This window comes from Tyto alba, unplaced genomic scaffold (assembly GCF_018691265.1).
Source record: "Tyto alba isolate M040663 unplaced genomic scaffold, T.alba_DEE_v4.0 Super-Scaffold_39, whole genome shotgun sequence".
In the NCBI taxonomy this organism is placed as follows: Eukaryota; Metazoa; Chordata; class Aves; order Strigiformes; family Tytonidae; genus Tyto; species Tyto alba.
This window is the reverse complement of record NW_024881314.1, coordinates 3,671,285-3,684,686: the sequence shown is the minus strand read 5'-3', so window position 1 is coordinate 3,684,686 and position 13,402 is coordinate 3,671,285. Positions and strand designations below refer to the sequence as shown.

The 13,402-nt window shown below is 37.0% G+C and overlaps 1 protein-coding gene across 2 annotated transcripts in view; it reads right to left on the bottom strand.

The window, feature by feature from the left end:
• The window catches only part of PRKCA (protein kinase C alpha), a 160,822-nt gene that overhangs the window by 46,568 nt on the left and 100,852 nt on the right, over positions 1 to 13,402 (bottom strand). For both annotated transcript variants that reach the window (XM_042802418.1, XM_042802419.1), the window contains exons 6-8: positions 2,292 to 2,448; positions 2,062 to 2,196; positions 1,220 to 1,316 (exon numbers count right to left, since the gene is read on the bottom strand). In XM_042802418.1, the coding sequence (XP_042658352.1) occupies positions 1,220 to 1,316; positions 2,062 to 2,196; positions 2,292 to 2,448 (389 nt within the window). The remainder of the gene's footprint in view (positions 1 to 1,219; positions 1,317 to 2,061; positions 2,197 to 2,291; positions 2,449 to 13,402) is intronic.

Here is a 13,402-nt window from a genome sequence, read left to right as displayed (position 1 = left end):
AGGTTCAAATACTTCTCAAATGTATAACAAAAATCATAGTTCATGCTGTAGACAAAAGTATGGTAGCTGATCCAAATGTGTTCAGAAGAAATTGATGCACCTTTTCTTTTTCGTTCTTGAAAGTTGAACATGTGCCGTTTTTCCTCACTTTCTTGGGTTAACCCATCTTTTATAATAACAATGTAGAATTCTGCCTGATGGTGAACATAAAAAATTGCCATTTCAGGTTGAAAGGAACAGCTGTAAGTGTTTGCTTATGCACAATAGGTACATTAATTACTTTTTGGATAAACAGCTAGACTGAAGTTGTAAATGTTCAACCAGAAAAAGGAAAACAATACTGCAGAGATTGAAATATTTCATATTCAATATTGTGTATACAGCTGGAAAGAGTAGCCAAGTCAGATGAGCTGAATCCAATACAGACATTAGCAAAACACCCCCCTCCCCAGACCATACCTGTCCTATCGCAGGGTTTAAGGGCCAGCAAGAATTTTGCTGTAATATTGGCTGTAGTTGTCAGAAGAGACAGAGTTGCTGGCTAAGTCTGTTCATTAAGAACAACTCCTCTGCACGGCACAGTGATACCATGTTTGTGACTACCAACCACTCCAATCTGCACCACAGAAGGCAGGAAGACTGTGGAAAGTATCGCTTTTCTTCAGTGTTTCTTTTCCTCACATAACCAGCAACACCTCCTATCCTTAAAAACTTCCATACACATGTTAAAGATATCAGAATTTCAAATTACAACCTTTTACAAGGATTTTGAGGCACCAAATAGTCATTAACATTGTAAATTTTTTCTTAATAAAAAAAAAAAAAGCATTTAGTGTGAAAGATTCTAATTATTAAAATTCTGTTGTTTCTGAGAATTTAATTTGTCAAATAATGTAGATAGCGGTGATAACAATTGGCAGATTTTTCAAGTATTAAAAGACATTGAAATTATTACATATACTTGACATAAAATATTTCAAAATATCAACTTGTAAGTGTCAGAGCAGAGAAGCTGAACTGTCAGAAAAATGATACCACTACAGAATTAAATAATTTGGTCCAATCTTCGAGAAACCCAAAGGCACATACTGCTGTCACAGGCAACAGAAATAGCAGCACTCTAACATATATCTTTTATCAGGCTTTTTTTTTGTTTGTTTGTAATAAAATGAAAAATGTATGCAATATATAGTTGCACCCATTTCTTCTCAATCCTCACCTCAAACTTTTGCCGGAGCTCGGCATTTCCATCTTCATCAGCATCTGGAATTGGAACATTATAATATTCACCTTCTTCTTGATTCAGCAGCTTGTACCTGTGGAACATTTGAGAAAAAAAAATGGTGACTTCACAGTTTTATTCCTGTTAGATTTAAAACCTGATTTAGTAGTTTGTGTGTGCTTTGTATCAATGTCACAGGTATGTAAAGAACTGCTTTCAAAGATCTAAAGCAAAATCAGAAACAGAATATATTTAACATAAAATTAGATCTTCAATCCCAAACTATCTGCCAAGGCAGTTCAATGGACAAGGAAATTCTTCCCACCCATCCTGTGATATGATGGGAGACATCAACCCTGATGAACCTTTGCTTCCAGTGCTTCTATAGCCCTGAACAATTATCTTTGATGAAATGTACTTTTTGAGATGTGATGAGTTCTACCCCTAGCCTTGCAGGTAGTAGAAGGCATTTCATAAAATCAGTTCCCATATACTTTGGATTTGCAGAGCTATTTATAACATGATACACTTTGTAATGAATATATCATATTTGAGATAAAAATAAAATTCCTATCACAAGACTATGTACACAGAACTGAGTTTGCAGCAGCTCCTGGCTCCAGCAGAACTTTCATGAACACCACAAAAGAAAAGCATTCCTTTTACTCTCCTCCTCTGTCATCTATAGCTTGTTTCCTAGATTTAGTTGCATTTTCGGTGAATTTATAGCCTGAGATACAATGAAAAGCTCTAGAAAAGGTAGATTATATTGAAGAAAAACACGAGTTTTAAACTTTTTGTGATATATTCTCTCCTTTTTTCTTTTCAGAAACTCTTACCATCCACTGGCTGGCATTTTCATAAGCTCTGACACCCCAAATGAAAGAGATCCCATGAAATCATTTCTGGTTGTTCGATCCCAGTCCCAGACCTCTACGGATAACCGTCGATCTTTGTCTGTAGGTTTTAATTTACTAAAAAGGAGAGAAATAGAGGAATTTTCAATGTAACACTGAAAGAAATGATTCAATACATAAAAAGATACTACACTAAAAGATGTTAAACTTACAATGTGAATGACTCATTCCAGTCTGGATTCAGAGTAGAACGGATAGTTTTTGTTTTTTGTTTACTTTCATTCTTAGGATCTGGGATGAGCTTCAGTTTAACATAAGGATCTGAAAGTCCATTTGGATCCATGGGAATCAGGTTTTTTGCTTCTCGCACTGTCAATATAAAACACAGCTGATTTGTATAGGATTACAAATCACCATTAAGAAAGCAGTAACATGTCAAACCAGAGTTATTGAAACATGTTGAAAAATATAACAAATAATACACGAAACCCACTTGTCAGACTTGGCATGGAAGAAACTACTTGTTGTAAAGAAAGTTCACACTTAGTGATATTTATAAGAATGGTAAAGAGAAATGACAGGAGAGAAGAGCAATTCACAAATGACATGCAGCTTCCAGGCAGCTCCTTTCCTACAATGAAATGATTAAGTGTCCAAATCCAGCACTATAAATTTTTAAGTGGGTAGCAATTCTTTGTGCTTTTATTTCCTCATCAGTCTTTGGTTATACAACTACAGGGCTATCAGACAAATACTAAAATAGGTTATTTGATACAATTCTTCATTGGAAAGGATCTAACACTAAACTACCCTCTGATTCATAGTTCATTAGTCAGATGGAATCACTGTAAGCATTATGTCATGACAGCAACCAAAGTAAAAGCACAGAGAAGACAAGTTTAACTTCAGCTTCACAAAAATGTTAATGCAGCTTCTATTTTTACAATGTCAAAAGTAGGCATAAAGTGAGTTAATATCTCTCATGTTCCTACTGATGCCCAAAGAGAGAGAGAGAACAGCCAGCAATCTGGGAGGGTGCCATTCCCGCACGGCCACATCCCTACACGGAGCAAGGCAGGCAGGCAACGGTGGGTTACGAAGTCATTTATCAGGGGCTCGGCTGCCTTTGGGTTTCTGGCTGGCTGGAGTTCGAGCAGCAGCTGGGGGGTTTGTTAAGCAGCTCAGAAGTCCCTGCAGGGGAGTGGAGTCTTCCAATGGATGAGCAAAGACAACACTTCCCTCCCTCTTGTAGAGGACCAGCAGAATGCCCAAGTAACATCTATACAACATAAAAAGTTTTATTCTGTGTTAACAGCATTCAGCCATCAGCTTCTGCTGAACCTCAGAAGAAGAGGTGATTTTTCCTCATGCTGTGAAACCCCATCCCACACGAACTGGTCATGCTGTGATGAACTGCAGCGATTGAGTTGGGATGGGGAATTTAGAGCTCACAACTGGGCATTTCAAAACCTACTGGGAGCAGTAATCCTCTGGGCTTGTTTTGGACAGAAAACAGCTTTCATTCAGGAATTCCTTTGTGACATTTATAGTTTAAGATCAGAATTGTTCCTGGAAGGAAAATCAGAAGAAGCTTTGAAGGTGACAGTTCCTAGGGTATGAAGTAAAGTCAGCATTTAAGAGTGAGTCACTAGAGAGATTATCCCAGATTGACAGTGCCTCAGCTACTGTCTTCACAGTGTCAGCATCAGAAGGGCTTTTTAATTTATCTACCTAACTGAAGAAATCTGAAAGGAAATTTAGGAAAGATCAACCCTTAAGTCACCTAATATTCCCTGATGGAAAACATCTCCTACAAAAATTTGAACTTTAAGAATAACTTAAGAACTCAATTGGAGCTAATGCAAAAAAAAAAAAAAAAAAAAAGTTGTCAGGATCTTCAGCAACAGATAGTTACTGTTTGCTCAAAGCACTCTCCTTTTCTCCCAGATGTAAATGGTATTTTCATATTACAAACAAAAATTATAGACCTTCCCAGGATTTCAACCAGTTATTTCCCAGCATGGAGTTGGAAAGGCATCCAAGCGACACAGGTATTTTATAATGTGTTGTTTACTCTCATTATTTATAGAATAAGAAGAGGACAGTTTTTGGGCAACAGTCTAATGATGTGTAAACCAGCTGAAGTAGATTTTTTCAAAATGTCCTTTGTTCTCCCTTTAGAAATAAAGGCAGGGCTGTGGTGGATTGAAAGAATGTAAAGCACAGGACGGATACAATTGTGCTTAAGGCCAGTGAAAAGAAAGATTGTGGTGTTTGCAAGACCCCCATTATAACATAGTACTGAAGGTGATTTACAAAACCATGCAACAGTTCTGTTCCATTTCCTCTACACCAGATGCATTCACAAGTTGATGTAATTAGCTCTAGGCGGCCATTTTCCTTTTACACGATGGAGAGAGTGTTTTAGTGTTCATAATGACCGTGTTCTTCCAAATGACATAACTGCTAAGTAGTGCTTTAGTGCAAATCTACTATTTAGCTGCTGTGCCATTTGATTCAAGCTGTAGAGGGAAAATTTTTTGGGGGAAAAAAACGGCCACTGCCACAGAAAACACATAATTTCAAACAGTTTGACCTGCTCTGTTTATTTATAATGAGAGAGTATTAGCTGTGGTGGAACAAATTGGAAGAGAAAATACCAGATATAACTGGTCCCTTATATCCAAAATAGCTGTAGAAAGAAGGTAGAGTACAGGAACGCAAGCTACTTATTTGGAACACATTAGTTTATTTGACAAGGTAATTCTCATGTAGAACAGATACCCTGATGTAAATTAATTATTGAAATTAGATCATTGGCTGGAAAGGAATCATGTTAACTTGAACCAACAGTTGATACTGACTAAGTTATGTTTCTTAAATTTGTGTTTTTAAAATGAGAGACAGAAAATGCTTATGGGCTAAAATTTTAAAATAAAATGTAATTCTATTCACTAACTATATTACACAAATAATTGTACCAGAAAAAATACACAGTGTTTTAAAAGAACAGAACAGAAACAAGTGTCTGTCTTGCTGAGCATTTCATCTGTAGTTTTCCACAACCCTTGTATAAAGCTGACGGGATGTTGCAATTGGGGAAATGATAGCTTTCAGTCCAGAGGCATTATCTCCATTCTCATTTACTCAGAGTTTGCCCTTTGAGAATCTCCACACCCAGTGCTCAGTTGGAAAACCATTTCTGTTTTCAACCCATGAGAAAAAACTCCACCCAATAATAAAATTTAGCACACTAAAAGTGATTTTCAAATACTTCTGAGGAATAACATCATCTAACTTATTTTAGTTAAATATTTACAATCCGAAAGGGATTAAGAACCATAAAGTGAGTGAAGGATGAAGTGACAGCCTTCAATGCAAATTGCTCTTTCTCTTATCCTATAGGGTTTTATTTGGGGTCGATTTTTTTTTTGGCTTCTTGTGCATGGCAGTTGTGACTGCAATGCCAGGTTTGGCACATGAGCTATTACTTCAAAATCCACTTCTTGATTTTTATTTCTATTCTGTAGTTTGGTGTGAGGAGCAGAAATCTACATGTTCTATAGCTTCCCAGAAATACGCAGTAGGAAGTTTTTCATTAAAATTCCTTGAACTATATGGCTTAATTTTAACATGGCATTTTCAGACCAATCCTTTATGTTTAAATTCTACCTGGAGATGCTCAGTGTGAAATTTTGAGAAATTGGCTGCATGGATGCTGAGCCATTCTCCGAGGCTTAGCCCTGGAGAGCTCCCTGGAGAAAACCATCACCGATTAGCCTTGATACCGCTGCCGAGTCTAGAAAACAACACTGACAGCAGGAGGACATGGCAGCATGTGTAAGACTACTTTCTTTTGCAAGAAAACGCAGAAAAATAAAAAAGCCCTCTAAATACAAGAAAAAGAGAAGGTGAATTGGAAAGGAGAGATGCAACATTTACTAAACACAGGCTGCCAAAGAAGTCATTGTCTCACTCCTTGTTTTAAGATAATCTAGCCCATTTGTACTTTTGTCTGCATAATTAGTACCCTTGGATATCTTTTTTTAACTGACTTAGTACTTAGTTTCTTGAGGAAACAGCATGATGATACTCATGCTAAATAGTGCTTATAAAGAATTATCATCCAAGTGGTCCGTCTCTTTAAGGGCACCCTATTTTTAATGAGACAGGTCAGGTTTCTGTAAAAGAGCTGACAGGAAGAAGAGATTTACACTCCCCACCAAAGGCACTCTCTCTTGTGTGTGGCTGAAACAGAAAAAGATGAATTAAAAATAACTCCAAGGAACTAAATCAAATTACTGTGACTGAATTCTGCTATTGTACTAATGATAGCAAGGAATCTCATACTGCTTTATAATTATTGGTTAATTAAACTCAACACTGCAATAGAGATGCTACTCTAATTTATAGATGGTTGACGTGAGATAAAGTTTAACATGAGTTGGAACATAACTTAGACAGAAACTTAGAATAGTACTTGCCAGTTCTCTGTCATAATTATTAAGCATAACAACATCTGTACTGAGCAAAGCAGCTGGTACAAGCTAAATTTCGTAATGTTTTGTCCAGATTAGACACTTAACAAGGACTGAGAAAGCACACAGAGGAAAAGACGGCGAAACGAAATATATATTGAAGTTTCTAACAATTCCAATCTTGCCCAGGTTTTCCTTCTGAAAAACAGAAACAGTTGTCAACTTGCCATTGTGAAAAGATGTGCCATTTTCCTTCTCATCTTTAATGAAGAAGAGACCACAAATGTTTACTCAGCAGACAATGTAGACTATTTGGTGACTGTCCTATGGCTGTTCTATTATGTGATACTTATAAACCAGCAGTATCCATCCAGAAGCCATGCCTCAACGCCCACTTTTCCAGGAATAGTATAAAGACATAAGCAAATACAGAGCTGGTTCCTAGGTATTCATACTTTAAATAAATATCTAAATAAGACAGAGTGGGCTGACAGAGAACAAATGACATTTTATGTAAAGAGACGAAATTCATGCAGAAATTTGAGGAATTTAGAGTGGATTACAAAACTGGAACTTTTTCCCATAAGACTGCATAGTTCAAAAGTTGCAATTCATATGCAGTTATGGATTTATAACTTCTTGTGATACCAGCAAATAAATTTAGTCATGGGAATGAGTAAATAAATGTTTCTGTCCCTAGAACAAAGCTGAATTATTAGCAGCATGACTTTACTCAGTTCCTTTTCAAGTGAGTCACAGCTACCTTTTTCCTGAATTCCCAAATGCTGATAAAACAGTTTACTAATCACAGCAACCATTTCTTGCCAATCTTTTACTCCCTACAGGCAACTTAGATAAGCAGAAATCTCTCAACTGCATGCGAATAGCTGCTTTTAAAAGATGCTTCAAGTCTCATATGGTCTCGACTAGCAAGCTATCTAGCAATATGAAAGGAAATGGAGACCGTTGTTAGCTCCAAAACATCGTAAAGTTTCTGTCTTCCCACAATAAAACGTTAGTAAATTATTCCATAATTCTCATTACTTCCTGAGGAAGATTCTGATACAGATTCCAGTGATCTGCCCAGCTGACAGATGACTTAGGTGAGTGACAGAGGATCTTCGTATCCCAGCCAAGGAACTTTCTCCACAGTACCTTAACTGCACTCCCCTTAATCACAGTTTAAAAGATTTACCTATTACTGAAAATAGTCTTCCAATTTCTGTACTTGTATTCTCCATATGTAAAATCCAAAGCTGCCTCCAAAGCTGTTCAGCTTTCATTAAAGATTCATTATAAGGTTTTATTAAAACTATCACTGAATGCTTGCTTGCTGGAGCTGGTTGTGACTCACATGTACAACTGGTTCCAAAATAAATCCTGCTTTTCAGACAATTTCCAATTTCTATACAGGTTTCAGCCACTAAAAGGGCTTTCTGAAATGATACTTTTCTCTGTTCCATAGCTACTCCCCTGCCCTGCTAAAATTTTTCTTAATATCCCTTCCCAGACCAGTGCCTACTCATTACGCTCTATTTCCTGGATCCTGAAAGATGGCAACATAATGAATGCAGACTATTGGAACGCCTGAGCTTCACAGGTGATTTACACACAAGAAAGAGATGATGAATTTCCTTCCTAAACAAGACAAAAAATGAGGCAATGTTGCATGATACTTCATTCCTTTGTATTTATTAAGATATTCCCTCTGACTAACAAAAAATTTACCATCATCTCTAGTGCCACTTAGTAAGTACTTGTGTCTGCAGTAGGTTCTCTGGTTTCAATTTCAACCGGAAATCTCACAGGATATTGTATTTTGCTTGTAAAATAAGATTACCTTCATAAAAATTATCATCATAAAAAAATATGTACTGCTGGGTAGGACAGCTGCTTAATAAAACAGAAGCCTTAACACAAAATGTATCAAATCATTTGAAAAGGGATTCAGACTATTCCGTTTCTAACTTATCTGTTTATATTCTTACATAAATAGAGAGCACTTTAGTTAAACCTTTTATTTGCATGCAGGTAACCATTTATGAAAAACTAATGTTTCTTTTAAATACTATGCATTGCCTATTTCTTCATGGTAAAGTTAATTTAATGAATGAAATGAGGAGTATTCAGTTGCTTCCAGGGTTGGCATTTGTTAAAGGCACAGCTCTTTCTGTAAAGAATGCAGCAACCCTGCAGGTTCTGGGAATGCCAGAAAAGAGAGAAGATAGTGAGATAAAACATGTGATTCATATTCTTTGAGACATTAAAAATGCCTCCCACATGCAAGTAATTATTTGGGATCACTTTATAGGCATTTGGTACTAAAAACTGGTCAAATAGCCAGAATATTCACGTATGTTCCCTTTTAAAATCAGTTGCAGAATACAATAAAATTAATGCTAACAAAGACAGGCACTAATACTGACCATAAATACATAAATAAAATTGTTAGAGTGTGTGTGTGATGGGGTCTTTAAGGAAACAATTTTTATGAGAATCTAGAAATGTGCCAAAATTCTCCAGTTTTTCTCTCAAGCTTGTTTGGGCAGGGGCTTTTAACCCAGCTGTCCACAGCAAGCACTGAGACAAGACATTAATATGCAGTGCCATAGGGTGTCTCAGCATTCATATATTCATAAATAATTTGAAAAACGTACGGTGGGGAGTACAGAACTCCTAGGGTGATTATTGTTGGAGAGCCTGTTATGTGCTCCCAACCTCTGCAGAGAGCACTGCCGGGTTTCCTCTTCTTTTAAATAACAGAAGCATCACTGAAGAATAAACCCAGATTTTCTGTATTATTTCAGCTAAGAAAAATACACTTAAAAAACCATGAAAAGTCTGGGCTGTGTATAAATATATTTTAATAACGTTTATGTAACAGCAGGGTGCATTATCTGACAGCGAGTCGCTAACACCCTGCCTCTAAATTGGTGCCTGTGTCGAGAGGGCAGTTCGTTATTGTCAGCTGCTGTCAAATCCAACTCCCAGCAACTGATAGGTCACAGTTTAGGATCCCAATAACGTGTCAGCTTTTTATATGTCAGTGTACCAGATGGGTTTTTTTCTCACAAAAGTTATTGTTTACTCACTATAAAAATAATTCAAAAGTAAAATAAAAAATTCAAAACTGTGATTCAACCACCTACAAACTCACTCAGAAGAGCCCCAAATTATAAGATGGGTCAACAAGTAAATGTAAGAGTGACAAATCTTTTAATGCGCATCAGGAGGTAGAAAATTCAGTGCAAAAAGCATAGATTAAGAATGGCAGAACCCGCTTTATTATGCCTAAAAGCAAAACCCCCAAGCCAGTCTCACCTATGAAAGGGTCACAAATTCAGTGATTTCAGAAAAAAGCAATTCAAGACAGTTCCTATAAAAAGAAAACTACCAAGTCAATTTACAGCTAGTGTAATAAATTATTAATATGCAATGCAACTTTCAAGCTAGTAGCTATAAAACAAACCACTGATATTTAAGAATTGCAACACAAATGAGCACTGAATGTGGCATATTGACTAGCGCTGGGAAGATGGCAACGTTTTGGCAAAGTATACCACTATAAAATTCCTACTTATTTGTGACAAAGTGTTGCAGAGTCTCCAGCATTCACACAGAAAAGGCTGTATGTCCACCTTTAAGCAACCCAGACTGAAGATCTGACCTAGTAAACTGGAATTAAGTATGTTTACATATAGGACTGAATCATGCCCACCATTAGTTCAATTCAAAACCTGCCAAAGTGTTAGATATTTTAGAAAATCTGACTGAACCACTGGCCAGCTCCATCTGGCAGTAGTCTGCCTTGCCTCTTTCCTACTGTTCACTGGGAAAAAAAAAAAAAACCAAAACAGTACTATTTACAATATTTTATCAGGAAAACACTCAGTAAGTGGTCATATGCTGTGGCCTTCTTCAGAAGCAAAAGGCATCATCACAAAACCCTCACAGCGATCACGCAGAAGTAAAGACAAACTGCAATGAACTGAAGAGCGTCCCCCGAGCGCCCGTGTCCTGCAGTTGCCCTGCGCCCTCCGTCGGCCTTCCTGGCTGGAACCGCGCCGGGTGAGCTGCCCATCGAAGGTATTTGCAAGGTGCCAACCAGAGTGGCACATCTGCATTTAGCAGCACAAATGTTTTTCACAGAATCAAATCTGGCTACAAAAGAGTCAGCAGGAGCTAATTAACAACCAAAACAGGATGTAGAGCAGAGATATTAAGGAATTCAGCTGAAGGAGTTCAACACCTACGGAGTAATTCCTTTGAAAAAGATTCAGGCAAAGGCTCAAACCAAACAGCCAATCATTGATTATTTTTCCTGCTGTTCCTAGTCCTCCTGGGCATTTAATTCACCTCCTTTCCCGAAGCTTAAGGCAGTGGTATTGTGCTTGGCAGTTCTGGGAACTGTGTATTCTAACAAAGGCTTTGTGAATAAATATTTTAGAAGCAATGTCGTAATGGGAGAAAAGTCCAAGATTTTTGCATAGCAATATATCCATGAACTAACTGGCAACTGCTAATTTCCTTCTCAGTTAAACATGCACAAATGGTACCTAAAACTTGGTCTGTATAGTATTTTTTTATTAAAGAAAAAAAAATCAGCTTACTTTCTGGGCAACTATCATTTTTATTTAAAGAAATTTTCTGAAAGCTTGGAAATACTGATAAGTCTCAACCAACACAACTTAATAGCACCATACTTGTTACATACATAACAAGGTTATAGTAAACAGTTTTCTTGTTGTCCAGAAACCTACTTAATTGTGGGATGGAAATGTTTTATTTATAAACACAAAAGTAACAGCATTTGCCAAGTACACTTACACCAAAAAGAGCTTATGAAGAAAACCTACAAAATGTCTGTAACAATTTAACCATATTCATATCTCAGACAAGATCTTTTCAAATAAAATTCTGAAGTAAAAGAATACCTATTTGTATAACTGTTTTATAGTGCCTTGATACCACAAAAACTTGTGACAAACATTTTTGTCCCCCAAAGGATTATAAACCTGCTGAATCATCAGAAAGTAAGTACATGTTATTCATCAAATTAAGTGCATTATAGTTGAACGTTTAAGCCATATTTAAGAACATTGCTGCAGAGTGAGCTAGAATAATGTAAATATTAAATTTTGTCACTTGGAAGATTTTCAAATTAGTTCTCTCTCATGGTACAATTACTTTTAGAACCTGTATCACCATCCCTGAAATGCCTCACTACTCAGTGAAACCACCTTTCTGTTAATGACAGTACCTTGGACAAATTTACCCCTCCTACATCGACAGGAAGCTATTTGGAAAGTTAAGCTACAATTCAGTATCACTTGGGATCTGTTCTGATCCTTTCTAACTAAATTTTATCATACTTTTCAATGCTTTCTACAACGTTTGACAGGAGAATATGGAGGTATTCGGATTTAGAGAGAACAAAGCCATGAATGAATACAGTGCCAGAAGGGAAGCTTGCTGGTTCTATAAGCTGTGAAAACTCAACATGATGGTCTGATTTCCTTTATGTTGACTGCACGGGGTATGGTCTTTACTGAGGCTCATTCTCCAAAGAAGTGCAGAGGTAGAAGGAACATCCTTTTCGCATAATAGGCTGTAGCCTTTCAACTGAGCAATGCTGAAGCAATACACAACAGCCAACATCCACAGGTTGCCAACAACAACATCAAGAAACAAAGGCAGAAGCTGAGAACCTAAGGAACCTCCTACTTTGCCCCGCTGTAACTTTGCTCTTGAATTTAATTCCATTTTGCAATACCAAACAGGCAACGATAAAAGCATTGTACCCTGTTCTTGTTTTATAGTGTGGACACTGAATTTGGTTTCTTGCAGTACCAATTTTAAAGATGTCTCACTGTGTACCTCTAACGTGATGCATTAAGATTTGTTGCCTTTAAGTTTTCTTCACTGAAGAAGCAGTGTTGGTCACCTGTGACAACACACTAACCAACCCACTCTCCTGAGGTAAAAGCTTTTCATAATTTGTTTTTTATGAATGTCTTCTACTCCATTTCCTACATTATATCATGCTTATTTTGGTTTTAGTTACTACAGCATGTATTTGAAATTTTCTTAAGGTTTTGAGCCATAAAAAATTGGGACTTTCTTTTACAATTTAATTTGTTTTACAGACTTCTGCCTATAAAAATACACATGAACAAAGTTTTCTGTTATTCCTTCCCTTATTTCACTCCTGTCCATCTTAATTCGTGCCCTGTGCTCTCCCTTTGAGTAAATACACTGCAATCTGATTGGCAAAGAACATTTTTTGCATATTTGTGTTCAACAGAAAGGAAAAATCAACACTAAAGTTCACTACCAACCTTACACTTCAGATATCAGATACACTAATCATCAGTCAACCCCAGCTAAAATAGAAAGCACATACAGAACAAACGTAACATGCTGTAAATACAAATTCTTATGCAGATCCTGACTGATAAACTCCACTCTCTGATACAGGACAAGGAAGTCCTGTTGGAGTTAAACAACATATTACATGTCTATTTCGCAGGACAAAACAGTCCTTCAACTTGAAAAAAAAATTTTTTTCAGTATATTTTCTGCAACTTCAGACTTGGAATGGGTTGGTGGGGGTGGCGGGTGTGTGCGTGTGTGTGCACAACCAGAACTTGCTCATAAATCCGGGAAGAAACACTTCCAAGGAAACGAACTGCCACCCTCTCCTTCCTCTCTCTCCCTCCTTCCTATCTTGGTAACCTTAACCTTACAGAATGCGATAATTTATTTTTTTATTACTCACTGGGAGTAATACTTGGGATTGAATCCAAGCTGCCTTTGTTTATTAAATACTCTGAAACGAAGGAAAC